This window comes from Camellia sinensis, unplaced genomic scaffold, assembly GCF_055761805.1.
Source record: "Camellia sinensis isolate YWXY unplaced genomic scaffold, ASM5576180v1 Unanchor13, whole genome shotgun sequence".
NCBI classification, from domain to species: domain Eukaryota; kingdom Viridiplantae; phylum Streptophyta; class Magnoliopsida; order Ericales; family Theaceae; genus Camellia; species Camellia sinensis.
Window position 1 is genome coordinate 748,850 of NW_028129009.1, and position 19,244 is coordinate 768,093.

The 19,244-nt window shown below is 33.4% G+C and overlaps 1 protein-coding gene across 1 annotated transcript; it reads right to left on the reverse strand.

Moving 5' to 3' along the window:
* Nucleotides 1-6,010: 6,010 nt before the first annotated feature.
* Nucleotides 6,011-16,284, reverse strand: LOC145814836 (protein THYLAKOID ASSEMBLY 8-like, chloroplastic). Its single transcript, XM_082911823.1, has 3 exons — nucleotides 15,724-16,284; nucleotides 14,398-14,788; nucleotides 6,011-6,507 (listed from the first exon to the last, which is right to left on the reverse strand). Exons 1-2 carry the CDS (start codon nucleotides 16,153-16,155, stop codon nucleotides 14,399-14,401), a joined length of 822 nt encoding a protein of 273 aa, XP_082767949.1. The 5' UTR covers nucleotides 16,156-16,284; the 3' UTR covers nucleotides 6,011-6,507; nucleotide 14,398.
* Nucleotides 16,285-19,244: the final 2,960 nt, after the last annotated feature.

Sequence of the window (19,244 nt, forward strand, 5' to 3'; positions counted from 1 at the left end):
CATTTCTGATGTGGAGTTCTGGTGTGGATGCTCTGTTGTTGGATGCATAAAGTCTGTTCTGTGGGTTGTTCTGTGGGCATAGCTGCAGTGCATTTCTGATGTTGGCTTATGGTTTGGGGCATTTGGACTGAGGCCTTTTTGTTTCACTGATTTTGATTGAGGATTGGTCTTGTTGGTGGCTGTTTTGAATGTGGAATGGTCTTGCTTCATTCTGCACTGCTGCACTAATGTTTGGGGGGTGAATCTGCTCTGCTGGTGTTGATGTTCTATCTGGGGGGTGAATCTGCTCTGCTCTGCTGGTGAATCTGCTCTGTTGTATCTGTCCTATTTCAGGGTTTGTTTATGTGAGCTCAACCTGATGTTGGAGTACTGCTGCTGGTTTGGTGCTGTTGGTTGCTCTGCTGGTTATGCAGCATTGTGAATTGGTTATGCAGCAGCATTTTGAATTGTTGTAATGGATGTTAGACCTGGACTGGGGCATTTGGTCTGAGGCCTTGTTGAGTCTGCACTGTTGGGGCATTAGAATTGTTGGTTCTGGTATAGTTGGTGTTCTGGTATTGTTGGTGGCTGGTTATTGTTTCTTTTCTGTTTTTTGGTTGGTTGCTCACCAACTCTGGGGGTGCTAGCAAAGGATAGGATGGGCTGTTTCGTGCCAACCTAGTTGGATGATTCAGTCCACTGTGATGCTTTCGCACTTTCCTTGCTTTATTGATGTATTTTGTCTTGTACTTTGTACTCTTTCTTACATCAATGAAGTCTCTTTGTTTTGCCGATCAAAAAAAAAAAAAATAGAGTAGAGCTGAGCAAAGGAATGGAAGAAACAACCAGGAGCTCAACTATATATAGTATGCTGAATCTCCCTCTTTTTTCTTTTTTTTCTTTTTTTTTTTTTCAATCTTAATGATGTGCTTGGTTCATAAATTTAGAAAGAAAAATAAAAAAAAAAAAAAAAAAATATGTGAAATGTGACCTGCCTTTCAATCAACAAATATTTAAAGCAGGAGAGAGAAAAGTGCAAAACATAATATATATAAATAATGATATACAAACAGAAAAAAAATAATATTTAGAATTGTGAGCATGTATCACTATGAAAGAAAAAAAAAAAATCTAACTCATATAGTCATTCTTGTACAAATGGGAAGTTGGAGGATCAATTATTGCTGAAGACAAAAATTGACTATTTCTCCCATATTATAGAAGTTAGGCCCAGTTTGTTTTGGGGTTAAATAGATGGGAGGAGATTAGCATGGAGGTAAAGTTATTTAGTGTTGTGTTTATTTGTAGAGTTAGGGAGGAGATTAGGATAGAGGAGGTGATATAGATGGAGGTTGGAAGGAGGATTGAGATGGAGGAGGTGGAGATGGTATTAGAAAAATAGTGAGGGAATTAGAAATTTTTTTATTTTTTATATATTGGGAATTTTTTTTAAATATTAATGTTTAATTTTTTATATTTTTTTAATTGTTTTATTATTTTATATAAAAATAATTTAACAATTCCTACACTAACAACTATCATCAAAACAAACACAATTTTACTTAATCTCCTCACTATCAATCCCCTCACTAACAATCTCCTCACTATTGATCCCCTCACTATTAATCTCCTCCATTCTACCTCTGAAAACAAACAGGGCCTTAGTGTGTTGTTTATTCCTTCGTATTATGGGTTATTTATTAGGCTAATTGTTGTGATCGTTATCTAATTCCTCGCAAATTTATGATTAATTACTTATCAATTGACAAAACAAAACAAAAAAATTCTATCAAAACGCTTCTTAATATAAAAAATGTCATTCACATTATTTTGACAAATAATTCTACAAGACTAATATTTTGCTTAAAAAATTAGTCCACAATTAAAATTTGTTAGATACTCTCATAATATCATATAATATTATCTACATGTTATTCTTGACTAATGATAAAATTACAGGAAAAAAACTAAAGTGAATTATTCTTTTAGCTCATAACTACCTACAAAAACGAGTCTCCGTGCTCAAAATCCAAATTATAAAAATTTTCATTACACGATTAATTTAAAGTGCTAGGTAAGTAATCCCCTTACACCTTTATAAATAGAAATTTTGATACAGAATTTCCATCCAATGGTTTAAATCCTTCTACTTCAGATGAGGACGGAAAAAAAAAATCAAACTATTCATCATCCATGTGACTTGTATAACGTGATGTGAAATAGAATACTATCCAAAAATTATGTTATGCATAATAATTATCTAACACAGAGAGAGAGAGAGAGACAGAGAGAGAGAGAGAGAGAGAGAGAGAGAGAGAATTTCCCTGAATACGTGAGGAGTGAGAACAAACCGTCCAATTTTCATATCCGACAGACTTAGGTACTATTTGGTATCCTTATATTAGCAATATTTTTTTATTTTTTTTATCTTTTTAGATTTTTCATTTTTTTTTTTTGCATCTTTTTTTTAAAAGGTGATTTTATCTTTTTGTAAAAAGTGATTAATTTTGCGTGGTGGTGGGATGTTATGGCCTTTTTTGAAAAGTAAGTTAAAAATTACTTTTCAACTTTTAACTCGTTTTGAATCATATCATCTCTTATATTTTTTATACGTTTTTAAAAAAAAAATCAAAAAAATTAAAAAAATCAATCTTTAATCATCTTTCCAAAACACTTCTATTTGCTTGGGAAACAGAGAGACTGATCAGAGTATGTGTCATGCGAATATGCTCATCGGATCTGTACCTTCATCGGATCTATACCTCCACTGTCCTAACGATAAGCCGCCCCCGCCCCTGCCCTCGCCCCTTGGGATATTCCTGCAATTTATGCTTCTCTGTTCACTTCATTGCAATGAGATTAAATTAATAGAATTTTTTTTATTTTTTTATTTTTATGGAATGATTATTATTTTCAGAAAATGATGATTCATTTATAATATATTTTTTGTTGTTTTTTTTTAAGTCAATTAAATATAAGAATAGATATTTTGATTGAATGGTTTTTTTTTTTTTTTGGTAGGTAAGTCATGAATTCTATACCAAAAAAATAGATATTACAATGAGGTTCATTACACACTCAAAGATAACACACCCTTCGAGGAGGAAAAAAACATGCCTAACTTCTATATAAAAATCTTACCAGTACATTAACATATAAAGAAAATCCAAAAGTTAAGCTAAGTAATAATCAACGGACAAGCCTGCGATTTCATAAGAGTCTTACAATTTGATTTCTTAGGCTTAATAGAGAGACTAACCTCTTAAGCAAGTTTAAGATTAGCCGTTCTCTCAAGAAACTTTTTCTTATTTTTCACTTTTGAAGATGAGTTTATCCATAGAACAACAAATGTTCCATCTGAAAGGAATTGAGGAGCTCCTTTGAGACGTGAAGAATGGTAATTTCATTTCACTCCATTCTCTATAAACCAAACACTACTTTGTAAAATTCTTAACTAGTGAAAAACTGTAACACACTAAGTAGATCGCCACTTATTTCTTAATCACCTAACAAAGGTGAGTCGACATGTCATCTCTATAAAAAAAAAAAAAAATCATTAATTGTTTGCTAGAAAATTTTGTAAAGTCACAATCGGCAAACAATTTGACTATAAACTTCGCCAATAACAAAAATAAATTCCAACAAATGATTCAAAAGAAACGATTGAAGGAAGAGAAACAAAAAAAAAAAAAAACTAAATAATAACAAAAGATAACTTCATTAATATTCAAAAAGTGTGAAAATTATGTCGATAACAAACTTAGAGGCTATTTGGCATGACCTAAAAAAACATATTTTTATCTTTTTATTTTTTTAGATCACATCACTTTTTATTTTTTTACACATTTTTTTATAAAAAAAATATAAAATATACTTATTTAAATTATTCTAAACACCCTCTAATATTGTTCTACTCCAAAAAGTTAAGATAAAGCCTATGATATATTTGATGTGTTGATTGATTGATTCCATGCTCATCTCCTCTTTGCCTATTTAATCGCTTCACTCAGAGTTTAAAAAACTAGCAGTATTTCTTTCCCATCCATGCGTCATGCCAAACAAGATGAGGTTGCTTCAAATGTGACGACACTTTCTTGTGTAACTTCTATTAACTTCCAAGTAAATAAAGTGTTGCCACAAGTGCCACAATAAAACAAATAATAATAACAATTAGCATAATGTTTCAGACCCCCACTGGGGATTGGCCAAAAAAAAAAAATTTTTTTTTTTTTCTTCTTCCAATAACCAACCCCTACGTGTGTGTGGGTGGAAAAAACTGTGGGTGGAAAAAACTGGAGGTCTCAATCACGTTTATAACAATTAATATGGCTATAATTACTTTTTAGAGACCGTTTAGGGTTTAAATCAACAGATTATAATTTACAAGTCACAATTAACAAGATTGAATTTAGTCATAATCGATAAGTTGTAGTCAATAAGATTAGATTTAGTTACAATCGATAGATTATAATTGACAAAAAAATTTATTTACAGTGCAAACACTGTTATAAGCAAATGCCACAAGATCATTTTGAACTGACAAACAATCTCATTAAACTCGAAAGATCTTATTAAACTCGAAAGGGAAATGGATACTCCAAACTCCAAGGTTTCATTTCAGTTCTACTTGGATAGGGAAAGGCCGTGGTACACACTCCTCAAAAAGTTTGTATCACATGCACTTTATAAATAAAGAAGAAAATAATATAATTTTATACTTCCTGAGTCCTAACTTAAAAATAATAATAAAAAATAAAAAACAATAAAAAAACAATCATAACCAAACACCACATTAGATATAACCAAAAATCTCAAGAGTCATAACTAAAGAAAAAAATTAATCATAACTAAAAAAGAAAATGACATAATTAAAGATACATACGATGGAAATGCATATGGTAAAATTCTCCAATTGCATAAATATCATTGTACAAATGGGGTAAACTACACCCATTCCCTAAAACATGAAAATTTTTAGTTTCTAAATAAAAGTTTATTTTATTTTGATTAAGTTATCAAATTCTTCCAGTTTTGATTCAAATTCTAACTGTTACGATTTTGTAATGGAAAATGTCATATGACACTCCGAGTGCAATTTGAACAAATTGAGAAATTATCCAAACCTAAGTCATGTTATGTTGAGAGTTGCTCAAACTCGATTCCCAACCAAGGTGTGGTCTACCCCAAACTCAATAAATTGAACCCAACCTAGGCACCAATTACCCACAAATTTGAATTGAGGGTTTTTTTCCCCCCCAATAAAGTTGGTTCCTTTCACATTTTTCCTAACAAAATCACAAGTATTATCAAAACAAGTAATCTGCAACGATAACATAACAGTGTATGTGAGATATAATACATATACTCAAGTCAATCTAACCGTGTAGATAACTTTAGAAATCATCGAATAGCCAATATTTCACAAATACATTCAAATTTGATTTGGGATTGTCTAGTGTATCTGCTAAGGCCAAACCCAAATTCAATTTGCACTTCCAAATTGCTACTCAAGCATGCACTAAGTTCAAAAACATGTTGACCAAATCTCCACCCCCCCCCCCCCCCCAACCAAAACCCCAAAAAAAAAAGAAAAAAAAAATTGTGCCATGGTCAGATTTCTCAAGTTGAAGCCATTCGAGTTGGGCCCCTATGTAGAGCACAGATTGACCCAGTCCAGACCCATATTCAGGAACAATCTATGAAAATATAATAAATTACACTTCACCCCTTAGCATGTTTTACTTTGGTCCTCAAACGAAAAATAAAAAATAAAAAAACACACTTAGGTCTCACCCGAACGAGAGGGGGAAAAAAATATATATATATATATACACAGAAGAAGTAGAAGAAGTTGTTTAACAACCTGCCACATCATTTACAAAAATAATTCTCTAGGCATCATCTAGGTGGCATATGAAACAAACAAAACCAATGCAAGCCATTAAAGAAAATAGAAACCAAATCCACAACAGATTGCAGTAGGATTAGTAGGAACTCCTGAAATCACTTCATTCCAACTTTTCACTCAGCATTGTTAATGTTGGGTTCTATTTATTAAGATGGACATAGGAACAAGTTGAATTCAATAGCATACAACAGATTTTCTCAACATCTTTCAAACTAGTAGCAATAATAAACACAAGAAGTATTTCCCAATCTCCTAAAGTCATAAAATGGTTGCCCTATGACAGGAGACTCTGTGAATGCCTAATAGAGTGGGGCAACCAGAACAAACGAAAAATGAGAAATGCAAATTAGACAAAGCAAGATTTCAACTTTCCATCACATTTTCTGAAACTAAAGCAGATTGAAAGGCAAGCCATAAATTATCAGCAGTTATTGGACAATGACTCCTCCAATGATATAAGAGTTTTTTTTTTTCAACCTACCAAAAAGAAGAGGGGGAAAAAACCTACATTGTTAAGCTTTAATCTGGCTGTGTTCCCTTGTGGCGCACTCTCATTTCCCATCTCTCTACTCTTCAGCATAGAATTCCAACTTGGTCTCAATGCTTCCAACTTCTCTCATCTGATGAAGTGAAATGGTAGCAGGTAATGAAATCCACAACACGAAATAAGGTGAGAGCTAAAATCATGGAGGTAGAAAGAACAAATAGAGGAGGGAAAAAAACGACATCCGCATGAAGATATCTAGCTTCAAAAAGCAATTCATCCTGTTTCTTCAACATATGAACATGATGTTTTTTTTCTTTTTTTCTTTTTTTTTTTAGCAACAAGAACTTTATTGATAAATCAAAAAGGAAAGTAAACGAGGATGAGGCATCCTCTTACAAAGAAAAGGGAAAACACAAAACAAAGGCCTAAACAAGAAAACACAAATGCAAAAGCCTACATATCACACACTGCAAAAGCCAACCAATCTGTAGCTAACAAAAAAAGAGGGACCCCCTTAAAAAGAGGATTCCCTAAAATGCAAAAAGAAGTTAAATGGCAAACGCAATCCCACAAACAATCTATCCCTCGAGATTTATCTTCAAACACCCTCGCATTTCTTTCCAACCATAGAACCCAAAAGGTTACAAAGACCGCACAAGACCAAAGCAATTTGGCTCTCTTCGATCCTCCAAGAATGCGAAAGTCAACTTCGAGCATATGTGCACTCCTTTGCGGAGCTACCCACATAACATTCTCCAACAGAAATAACTTGTGCCATAGAAACAAAACTATTGGGCAATGCAAAAATAAATGATCCACGGATTTCCTATTCTTACAACACATCATGCACCACTGAGGATTTAAAAATCGATTAGGTCTCCGTTGCTGCAATGTATCATTTGTCCAAATGCCACCATGAACCAAGGCCCACATAAACACCTTCACCTTAAGAGGAGCACAAGTCTTCCAAATTCTCTTGGAGAAAGGAAATTGAGAAACATGATGTCACTACTTCATGTGAAGATAAAGGCATCATCTTGTTTACCACTCAATCAAACTATATATTCACTTGTTTGTAACGTCATCACCGAACACAATTTGAGCCAAACAACCTTAAAAGGGGTAGTATCCCCAAGAAAGTGGAGGCATAGAAAAGAGTTAAATGTTTGAAAGTATGTTACAGAGAACGCAAATCATTTTGGTACGGAGAACGGGAACGAGTATTTTCTTCAAATTAATCGCTTAACAACATAGTTCTACAAGCATTATTGCCCATTGTTTTTCATTGTCAATCCATAACTCCACTTCAAGCATTATATTTGACTTTTACTCTATTAAGAACTTTTAATGAAAAACATTAAAATAATAATAATAAAATAAAATTTATGGAAAAATTCATTTTACCCCTCATGGTTTGAGGTCAAAGCACTTTACCCTCCTATCGTTCAAATATAGCCAAAAAGCTCCTAAAAATTTATGAGATCAGTGTTTGCATTTTTTGATAACACTAGTTTGAAAAGAGTTTTAACTTGAGATATTTACTATGGGTCAGGAAAACAAAATGACCTACAGGAAATTACCAACAGCATAGTCTACAATCTTAAGTTTATTTTTTTTTCCATCAGCTTTAAGCTTAATCCTTAGAGGGAGCATGTCATCTATAATTTTTAACAACTATTTTAAACAACAAAAATAGAAGTGAAGTAGAAATTTATTGAACTTCATTAAGTATCGATGGAAAATAATTTGATTATCAAGTCATGTGATTAGGTAACAGAGTATGAATATGATTACATCTAGGGCTATGCAGCGGATCCACCGACCCACCACACCCGACCGACCCGACCCGACCCCCAATGGATGGATGTGTGCCACGTGGCGGGCGGATGCGGGCCTGGTTTATGGCAAATTTCGGGTTCAGGTCAGGTGGCGGGTAATCCGCCATTTTAGTCACCAGACCCGACCCGACCACATTGGCTATTTTTTTATTTATTTTTGGCTGATATCCTCATTTTCCCCCCTTTTCCTTTCTGCCATCTATCCGCCTCTTGTCATTTTGCCCTAATTTTCGATAGAGACAGACAGACATTCTCACTCTCTCTCTCTCTCTCTCTCTCTCTACCCTACCCATCGTCGGACGATCTACACGGCGTCGCCGATCGATACACTACTGACTGTATCTCTCTCTCTCTCTCTCTGCTTTCCTCTTCTTCTCTTTTCTTCTCTTCTTCTGATCTGAGTCTAATCTGTTTTTTTTTTTTTTTTTTTTTAATTCCAGTTCTAAAACGAAATAGATGGTTAGATTGATCGATATACAGTCTACTACACTGTCATTGACTGTAACTGAGGTACCTCTCTCTCTCTCTCTCTCTCCTTCTTCTTCTTCTTCTTCTTCTTTTTCTCTTCTTCTGAATCTTAACTGGTTTTATTTTTATTTTTATTTTTTGGTTCTAGTTCTAAACTTCTAATCGTTTAGATTCTAATCTTCTAATCGTTTAGATTCTAATCTATTATTATTATTTTGTTTTGTTCCAGTTCTAAAACAAGAGACGTGGTTAGATTGATTGATACAGAGAGAACCACAGAGAGGTTTGGTTTATTTTTTTGAATAATCTGTTTGTTAATCAGCTTTTATTTTATTCTTACTTCTAATTTGAACTTTTATTCAGCTTTTATTCTTACTTATTATTTTATTTTTTTGAACAATCTGTTTTGTCTACTACACTATCATTGACTGTAATTTCCTTTTTTAATTTTGTACAACATTTTTCTTTTCAAAATTAGTGTAGCAAGTTGTTCTGTAAATAAGAGATTGTGGGTAGAGAATCCTAATAAGGAAGAAGCATGATGAACCCAGTGACTTTTCAAAATTAGTGTAGCAAGTTGTTCTCAATGACTTTTTATTGTTGGCACATCTGGTGTCACATTATTCTGATTGATCAACTACAACACATATTCACACATTATTTTGTGTAATGCTCTTTTTTTTTTTATCATTTAACTACACATATTCCATCAATCAGAATGATGTGTAATGTGTAATGTGATCAAAATTATTTTAACAGTTAACTTATCATCAGAATATTGACTTTTTTTTGTAGTTGGATTTTATTTCTCTTTCTATTGAATGATTTGTTTCTCATTTACAATGTTTTGATTTGGTTAACTGTTAAAAAATTATTTTGGTTAACTGTTTGAATAACTTATCATCAGAATTGGTTAAATTATTTGGTTAACTGTTTGAATAACTTATCATCAGAATAATGATTTGTTTCTCATTTACAAAATTATTTTGGATTTTATTTCTCTTTCTATTTGAATAATGTTTCTCATTTCTCTTTATATTTTGTGTGAATAACAGAATATGTACTCATTTAACTACATCATCTGGTAACTACATACATCATCATGATGTGAGCATGATTGTTAACTACAGCATCTGGTGTCACATTATTCTGATTGATCAACTACACTTATCATCAAAAAAAAGAGTTGATCAAAATGATAATCTTCAAACTCTGTCCATTTAACTACACATTATTCTGACTAATTTACACTTATTCTGATTGATCAACTACATCATGGATTTAAACTTTGTCCATTTAACTCTGTCCAGTGAACATTAAACTCTGTCCATTTAATATCCTTCTTAGTTTAAACTAATCTCTTAGGTTTTCAAAAAGAGCATGGATTTGAAAAACATATTTTGAATGATTTTTTATTGGTTGTTGGTAGTTTATTTGATAATCTTTTGGCCATGGATCCTCCAAGTGAAGAAACTTTTTTTGTGAGTCCTAATGTTGAGCCTGAATCATCTTCTATTGACCCCTCTACCCAATCTAATGCTCCCCCTCGTAGACCACCCTTGGCCAAAACTAGTAGTAGTGGGAGAACAACATCAAAGGCTTGGGATCATTTTGAAAAGATTAAGGGCATTGATGGGAAAGATAGGGCTATGTGCAAGTATTGTAAGAAAGAATATATGGCAGGCTCTAAGAGTCATGGAACAAGTAATTTGTTAAGTCATTTGAAAAATTGTACAAAGTATCCATATAGGGATACTCATGGGCAACAATCATTGGGATTTAAACCTAGAGAAGTTGGTGGGGAGGATGTTGTTGATGTTGTGGCTACGCCATTTTCTGTAGAAATTGCTAGAAGGCATCTTGCGGAGATGATAGTAATAGATGAATTGCCCTTTAGATTTGTTGGCAGGGTTGGTTTTAAGAGGTTTTGTAATGTCATGCAACCCAAGTTCAAGATTCCATCTCGATATACCGTTGCTAGGGACATTCTAGACATATACACCAATGAAAGGGAGAGGTTGAAAAAAATTGTGAAGGGGCGCAGAATTTGTTTTACCACGGACACATGGACTTCCATACAAAATTTGTGTTATATGTGTCTAACTGCACATTTCATTGATGATGATTGGAAGTTACAAAAGAGGATCATAAATTTTTGTCAAGTTGAAGACCACAAAGGAGAAACTCTTGATAAAAAAATTGAGGCACTTTTAAAGGAGTGGGAAATTGATGGCCTTTTTACCTTAACTGTGGATAATGTGAGTTCCAATGATCTAACCATTAGATTCTTGAAACGAACAACAAAATTGTGGAAGGGAACTATCTTGGGCCATGAATTTTTACACATGCGTTGTTGTGCGCATATTCTAAATCTTATTGTTAGTGATGGATTGAAGGATCTTGAGTCTTGTATAGCGAATGTGAGGCATGCAGTGAGGTATGTGAGGTCTTCTCCAAACCGCCTTGACACTTTTAAAAAGTATGTGAAAAGTTTGAAAATTGAGAGTAAGAGCCTCTTGTGCCTAGATGTGCCAACATGGTGGAATTCAACATATCTTATGTTAGAGGCAGCAGAAAAATTTGAGAGTGCTTTTCAAAGAATGGGTGAGGAGGACTACAATTACAAACACTACTTTTTGGATAATGAAGGGGGTGAGAGGAGAGAGATGCCTACAGCCGAGAATTGGGATAATTGTAGGTGTTTTTGAAATTTCTTAGAATGTTCTACAATGCCACAAAGAGATTTTCTGAGTCTTTATTTGTTACTTCAAACACATTCTACACTGAAATTTTTGTCATTGAAAATATGATTGGACAATTAATCAAAGACAATGATCCTATTTTGTCTTCAATGGCAAAGAAAATGAAAGAGAAGTTTGACAAGTATTGGAGAAATGGGGATAAAATCAATCTACTTTTGTATATTGCGGTTGTGCTTGATCCTAGAAGAAAAATGACAAACTTGCAATTTTGTTTCTCAACAATTTTTGGTGGAGATATGGTGAAAGTGAAAGAAATGTTAGACAAGGTCAAAAATTGTTTGGGCAAATTGTATGATCATTATGCCACACTTGAGCCAACAAATGTGCATGCCTCCAATGTAAATGAAAGAGTAGATATTGTGATAGATGAAAATGACCCACACTCTATTGTGAACTCTCAATTTAACTCGTTTTTGGAGGGGCAATTTTGTAGTAATGGGAGTATGTCGGAATTGGACAAGTACTTGGGTGATATTGAGAAAGGTGAAAATAATTCTCAATTTGATATCTTGGAGTGGTGGAAGGATAATGCAACAAAGTATAGAGTATTATCACTTATAGCACGAGATGTGTTGGCGATGCCTATTTCCACTGTTGCTTTTGAGTCAGCTTTTAGTACAGGAGGTCGTATACTTGATCCATTTCGTAGTTCACTTGCTCCCAAGATGGTGGAGGTTCTTGTTTGTGCACAAAATTGGCTTCGAAGTAACATTCCAATATGCCTTAGACAAGCAATGAATGATATTGAAGAATTTGAACAACAATATGATTCGGGTAATACATTCAATGATTTATTTTGTTTTAAATTTCATTGATTTTGTATTATTCAAAATTCATTATTTTCACTTTACATGTTTTTCTTGTGTTATGTTTTATGTGTAGTTGTTTCAGAATCAAGTTCTTGTTCAAGCCCAAGTCCGGAACCTAATTTTATTGAAGTTTAATATCATGGTAAAATACCCCTCCCCTTTGCTAAATGTTGTTAATATATGTTTATTTGTTTTAAGTTTAAGGCTTTTTAGTGTTTTCCTTATTAAATAATTTCATTTTTTTTGTTATGCAGGTTTAGATGGTTCATTTCATGGTTTGGCTCAAGGAAATTAACGACTTTTTGCTTCTTTTTGGATGACTGTATTATTATTTGGATGACTGTATTATTTTTTTTTTTTTTTTAAACTTTGGATGATTTTCAACTTCAACTTTGGATGACTGTAATGAATTATGTTTTTGCATTGCCCACTAGAACGTTGAACTTTGGATGCCCAGGAGAAGATAATGGAAATTGATAACATGTCATGTCTTATGAGGTTTGTTAAGTTGATGCTTTTTTGGAATTGTTGAAGTTTTCTTTGTGCCTATGGTTTTATTTTTGTGAGCAAGGGATTTTTGTTTTACTCATGTTCTGTTATTGACATCTCTTGTGAAAAGATAAATAAATTTTTTTTTTCCCTTCTTTTTTTGGTGCATTTGAGAATAATTTTCTTAGATAATATATGCACTTTGGCCAGAGATTGGTTTTTGGCACTTGGTTTGGGCAATCTTGAATTTCCAATAGAATCACTTTTATTTGGAGAAGAAAAAGAAGCAACATTAGATATTGTAGGTGGGAGAGAATTGGAGAGCACTTGTGTTAACTGTTATATGTTACACTGGCAAGATGACATATAAAATAAAATAAATGTGGAGTTCAATAATATTACCCTCTGCTTATTATTTAGTGAATGGTATTGGATATCTTCTTCTTTTTCAAGATTCAATTGACAGTTTTAGACCTATCAAATTTATGTATGTTTGTGCAATGTTTTCTGGTCTCACATCACATGTGAAGAAGATGAATGGCAGATTTGATGCATATTGTTTTTGGCTCAAGGAAAACAGTCCTTTGGAAATTGATTTGTGTGTGGATTGCTAAAAGGTTTTGAGGTTATTTGTTTTAAGGAAAATGATGTTCAAATTTAAACCAAATCAATTTGAATAGTGAAAAAGATAACGTGTCACTTTAACATTACAGAGTGTTATAGGCCCACACAATTCACTTTTTTTTATGAGAGCTTTAGTAATAGTCTATAAATAATTAATTAAGGCCCATAGAAATTTTGTCAAAAAATAAAATTTTGTTAAAGCAGTCTGCCCATTCATTTTAAAATTTTGTTAAAAGAACACTGCCACTCAAACTCAAAGCACAGCGTATCTATCTAATCTATCTACCACTGAATATGATATTGAATATTCAATATACACACAAAAAAGTGGGGTATATCAGTGATGTTTGTTAATTGAATTTTTTCCTTTGTTTTTTTTATTTCAGTGATATTAATTGAATTTTTTCTTGGGTTTTTTTTTTTTGTATGTTGAAAATTTGTAAAATTTCAAACCGCCAAACCGATTCGCATCCATCCGCCAAATCCGCATCCGCCGGATTGGCGGACGGATGCGGATTGATTTTCACCAATCCGCCAATTTGGCGGATGGATGACGGATTAGAGGTTTCGTGGCCGCAACCGATCCGCGCCCACCCCTAATTACATCATCTAGTTCCAGGACAACCCAAAGTTGATTCTAGAGGTACTAATGAACTAGAGGCAGCTAAATAACTCAGTGATGTAATGCTTTTGCCTACATCAGCCCCAAAGCCATTGTTTCCATATTAATGAAACCTAACGCTGTGTTTGGATGATCATGGATTTGGATAGGAATTGGAAAAGAGAAAGGAAAAGGCAAGGGAAATGAACAAAAAACTTTGTTTAAATTTCATTCACATTTCCCACACCTTTTCCTTTTCCTTTCCAAATCCCTATACAAATCCATACTCCAGACACAACATTGCTTCTTAAGGAATTCGATACATCATCCCTAGAAAAGCCATCACTCATCTTCATAACATGCTACATGCAAGAACTAATACAACTAATTAGACCAGTATATAAAAATGCAGCCAGAGCACGAAATACATACCTTAGCGTAGTCCAAATATCTCTTCCGGAGGATCATAAACATGGTTGTCAGGAAAAATCTCCTCAAAGTCTTGTTTTACTCTGTTTCTCAAGAGGGGATGTGGCAAAAGTCCCTTCAACAATATTCTAAATGGTAACTCCTCCGGTGGATCTGGAGACTTCTTCATGTCCTCATAAATATTCATGGCATCTGCAGGAGACCCACACCTCAAGAAGCCCCGAATAACTTCGGTATATGTTTGAGAATCAGGAAATAAATCTTCATTTCTCATACTTTCCCACAATTGCATCACATCATCCATTTTCTTACATGTTGCTAATGCAATAATCAGGTCCTTATAGAGGAAGACATCAGGCTTATACCAGTCTTCCTTTTGAATTACCCTAAAGATCTGACAGTCCAAGTTGGTTGTAAGCGCAAAGCACATTTCAGGGTAATAAGGGCTTAAGACAGATGGAGTTTGTTAGCAAAAGTATCAAAAAACCTAAGCAAAACACAAGGATTTTGACAGTAAGTAAGAACAATAAAATACTAGGCACAATAATATAAAACCCAGATATACATTTGACATACAATTTGTTCAGGATAACATCAACATAATTATTATAGGTGAAATTGCAAATGAACAATAATTGGTCTGAACCAACCCTTCCTTCCCTAACCCCCTCCAACCTTTGTATCTTGACTAGATCCAAAATCGTAAGGAAAAAGTATGAGTTAAGCAAAGACAAGAAGTGAGGTATTATTAGCAACAGAAAATTTTGCAGCAATTGTATGGCACATTTGGTTGCTGGTTAAAAGAGGGAGAAACCAAACCAAACCAAGCCTTATAGCCCAATCAAGTAGGGCCAACTACATGAATCTTTTTTTCTCCATTAAAATCTATCAAGGAAAATATGCTAAGTTAAATTAAATAAATTCATATTTCTTTTCACTACCGCATCTCATGTTAGCTTAGGTCTTCCCCTCCTCCTAGCATCTCCACTTGTGGTGATCCTATTACTCTTCTTTACCATTGCATATATAGGTTTTCGTTGTACAAGATCAAACCATCTTTAACATTCCATTTCGCAAAATATACTCATTTCTAATTATATCTTTTCTAGTCTTACACATGCATCTAAGCATGCTCATTTCAGGGACACCGTTGTAGGCACGAGTTTCTTAGTTGCCCAACATTCTATCCCGCATTGTTGGTGTTATAGCTGTTCTATAAAATTTTCTTTTCAATTTTTGTTGGTATTTATCGATCACATAATATGTCAAACACACTTGAGCTGAAGAAGACGAAGAAGAAGAAGAGATAAAATTGGAATAGAGAAATACCTTGAGAGCTAAAGTGACCTCCTGTTGGCGTCCGAGTTCATTGAGGACGGAAATCAAGTCCATCTTCAAGAGCCTGGAGACGTGGGTTTTGATGAATTGAGAAAGCTTCTCTTCATCATCTTTGAATCTCTTCAAACCCGAGATGACGAAAAGGGCTTCTTTGCCAATCAATTTCTTGCCCCTCCAGAGGGGTCCTCTTGGCCTCCCATCATGGTAGTAACAGCGTCTCAGACCACTCGTCAAGGCCGCTTCGCGTGAAATGGAATTTGTAACTGTAACATAGGGCTTTGAAGAAGAAGAAGAAGAAGAAGAAGAAGAAGAGTGTTCGGTGATGATGATGGATACTAGTCTGAGTAGGTGAGGATCACCACGGAATAGTGATAAAGCAAACAGTGGAGTTTTGGTTCTGGTAATAATGCCTCCAAATGACATTCTAGACAAGTGCTGCTGGGCATCGGAAGATCGATCGTTGGTTGGGGTTTGATTTGAAGGGAGAAACGAAAACAGGGTTTGGTTTAACCATTTAAATCCCGGGAGATGCGGTCGAACCGGATCCTCAACCAAACCGCCCAAGAAAGAGCCTTCCTTTCATTAAAAAAGTAATTTTTGTTCATTAAAAAAAATTTAATTTTAAAATTTTTGTAAAATATATTTAATATTATACTCATTTTAAAGGTATAATTTCACATTTTTTAATAATGTCAATTTTATAAAAATTAAATTTATATATTAAAAGTTATTTGTAATATAATAAAAAATATAGAATGAATAGTATTATAGAGATGATCTTTCATTTTTCATACTCCCTTCAAATTTGAAGGATGAAACATCCATCCTCCCAAATGGAAGACGATATGGAGGCTGGGTTGGAATGAATTTTTTCAAAAGATCCTCTATATTTGAGGATATAGAGCCTCCATTGGAGATGCTCTTAAGGGCTCGTTTTGAAATGGAGGGTTTGGGCTTTTTTTTTAATTTATTAAAATAGTCATAAAAAATAAAATAAATTTTTTAATTTAATAAGATAAAATATTACATTCAATTCATAATCATTATATTTTTTCTCTCACAAAAAAATCAAAAGTTCTTCCTAAACGAGAATTTTTAACCCATGATAAAATAGTTAAAAAAGTTAAAAAACCAATCTACTTCTCAAACGAACCCTAAGTGTGGAAATACACTGAGAGGGCAATTTATATGAAAATTGGGCCGGGCTGGGTAATGGGCCGTCATGGGCCGCAATACAAAGGGCTGACTAAAAAGGCTTTAAAGTTAGTCCGGTCCAAGAGCCCCAAAGCTAGTCCGGCCCGGAGGAGACTTGAAGTTTGTCCGGTCTAAAAACACTTTGAAGTTAGTCCGGTCTCGGAGTTAGCCCGGTCATGGCGTATCGTGGTTAGAACGGTCAGAACCTTACTATTCGGTAGCTCGGTCTGATCACACCGTGGTTTGTACATGGGAAAACCGAGATAAGATGTAGCGAAAGGAAGAACCGAACTAAGGATAGTTCGGCCTACTCTGCGGCTCAGCATAACCATGATTACTTCGGTCATATTGGAGTTCAGCCATGGTAAAAACCATCTCACTTGGTTTAAGCAGTGAGGGGGGTGTTGAAGGATAAGCATTATCTTTCAGGAGTATGAATCCTAGGAGGACTCTGCATGGAGGGGTAGAAGTCCTACTAGGATTGTGCCACGCAAAACCTATAAAAGCTCACAAACATCACCTTTGGAGAGGTAACACACAACTTTGCTTTCTGAATACACAGAGCTTTTGTCTATTGGTCAAGCTTACTGACTTAGGCATCGGAGAAGTTTTCGGCACACACCCACCGGCTAGCTCACGTTTGTGTTTTCAGGTGATAAAACGACGACGTACAGAGGAGCACATACTTGATCAACACGATTATACGAGAAGGTTTATTTTTTTCTCGTACATACACACTTGCATAACTTCTAATAACTATATATAAGCTGTGATTTTTTAAATTTTTATGACTTAATTTATGATATTTATAAAAAATTATGCAATTTTATGAGTTAATTTACGTATATTTATAAAAAAATTCACAATTTTATAAAATAATTTATATATATTTGGAAGAATTTACACAAATACATACATGTAATATGCATCTTATATACCCAAATACTTCTTCACATGTTCTTAGGTGCATAAGTTAAGTTTTTAATCCCATCTTAAAATTCAAGTCAAAACTTAAATAATTTATTATTCGAATTAACTCAATTATATACATTATAAAAAATTTAAATTATTTGAGTTTAAATAAGTTTTTACTCTGCTTCACTTATTTCCAATGATACTCTGATAATGTTTTGACAACCTCTTTTACACTTTTAAAGTATGAATCTACACTCCTAGAGTAAATCTACACTTCTAGATTGTATATCTAGACTTTTATGTTTGGAATAGAGACTTGACTGTTTCTCCCCTAGTTGTAAATTTTTAAATTTTTAACACCCACAATAGTTCTTTTTTCTCTCATGTCTTCTTGTGTTCTTCCCTTTAACTCTCACTACTGGCGGTGTCTAAAATATGGCGACAGTGGAGGTGGAGTTGGGCTGCAGTAATGGAGACGACAATGGGTGTTGATGATGCAGATCTAACTATCCAAACTATATATATGAGGAAATCGGTGATTTTTCCTAAATCGTAGTTGATTTTTTTTGACAAATTTGTCGTTTTTTGTTGTATGATTGTTTATTTAACCCTTTTAAGATCTTCTTGTTTTTCTTTAGTTGTAGGGCAAATTACACAAATAGTCTCTATAGTTTGGGACTTGTATCACTTTGGTTCCGACTTTTCAATTGTGACACATTTGACCATGAATTTTGAGCCTTGTTCCAAATAAGGACAATTGAAAATATCATTAGAATTTTTAAGGGTAAAATTGTCAATTTGATAAAATATAAACTAATTTGACAAAAATAAATGTCAAACAAATATTTTTGAATTTTTAAAAATTATTTCTACCCACTAAAAAAAATTATGTAAAATTAATAAATCTGTTAGACATTTATTTATTTATTTTACCAAATTAATTTTTATTATGTGTTTGGATGATGATCATGTAAAATTAATTTAAAAAAATTAATCATGTAATTTTTATTAATTTTACATAATTTTATCATTGGTGGGTAAAAATAATTTTTAAAAACTTAAAAATATTTTTTTGACATTTATTTTTGTCAAATTAGTTTATATTTTATCAAATTGAAGATTTTACCCTTGAAAAATCTAATGATATATTCAATTGTCCTTATTTCAAACAAGATTTAAAATTTAGGGTCAAATGTGTCACAATTGAAAAGTTAGGAACCAAAGTGACACAAGCCCCAAACTATGGGGACTATTAGTGTAATTAACCCTTAGTTATATGTTGTTTGTTTTATTTTAATACTAGCATATGCCCGTGCCTAAAGGCACGGTGTAAATAATATTAAGATTAAAATGCAATAAATAATATTAAGATTAAAGTGCATCAAAACGTCTATTTCTCTAAC

Bases quoted from the DNA above. Each gene is read 5' to 3' on its own strand.
- LOC145814836 (XM_082911823.1), bottom strand. From the start codon at position 16,155: ATGTCATTTGGAGGCATTATTACCAGAACCAAAACTCCACTGTTTGCT. The intron at 14,789-15,723 runs GTATTTCTCTAT...TTGGACTGTCAG, and splicing joins AGGTCACTTTAGCTCTCAAG to ATCTTTAGGGTAATTCAAAA.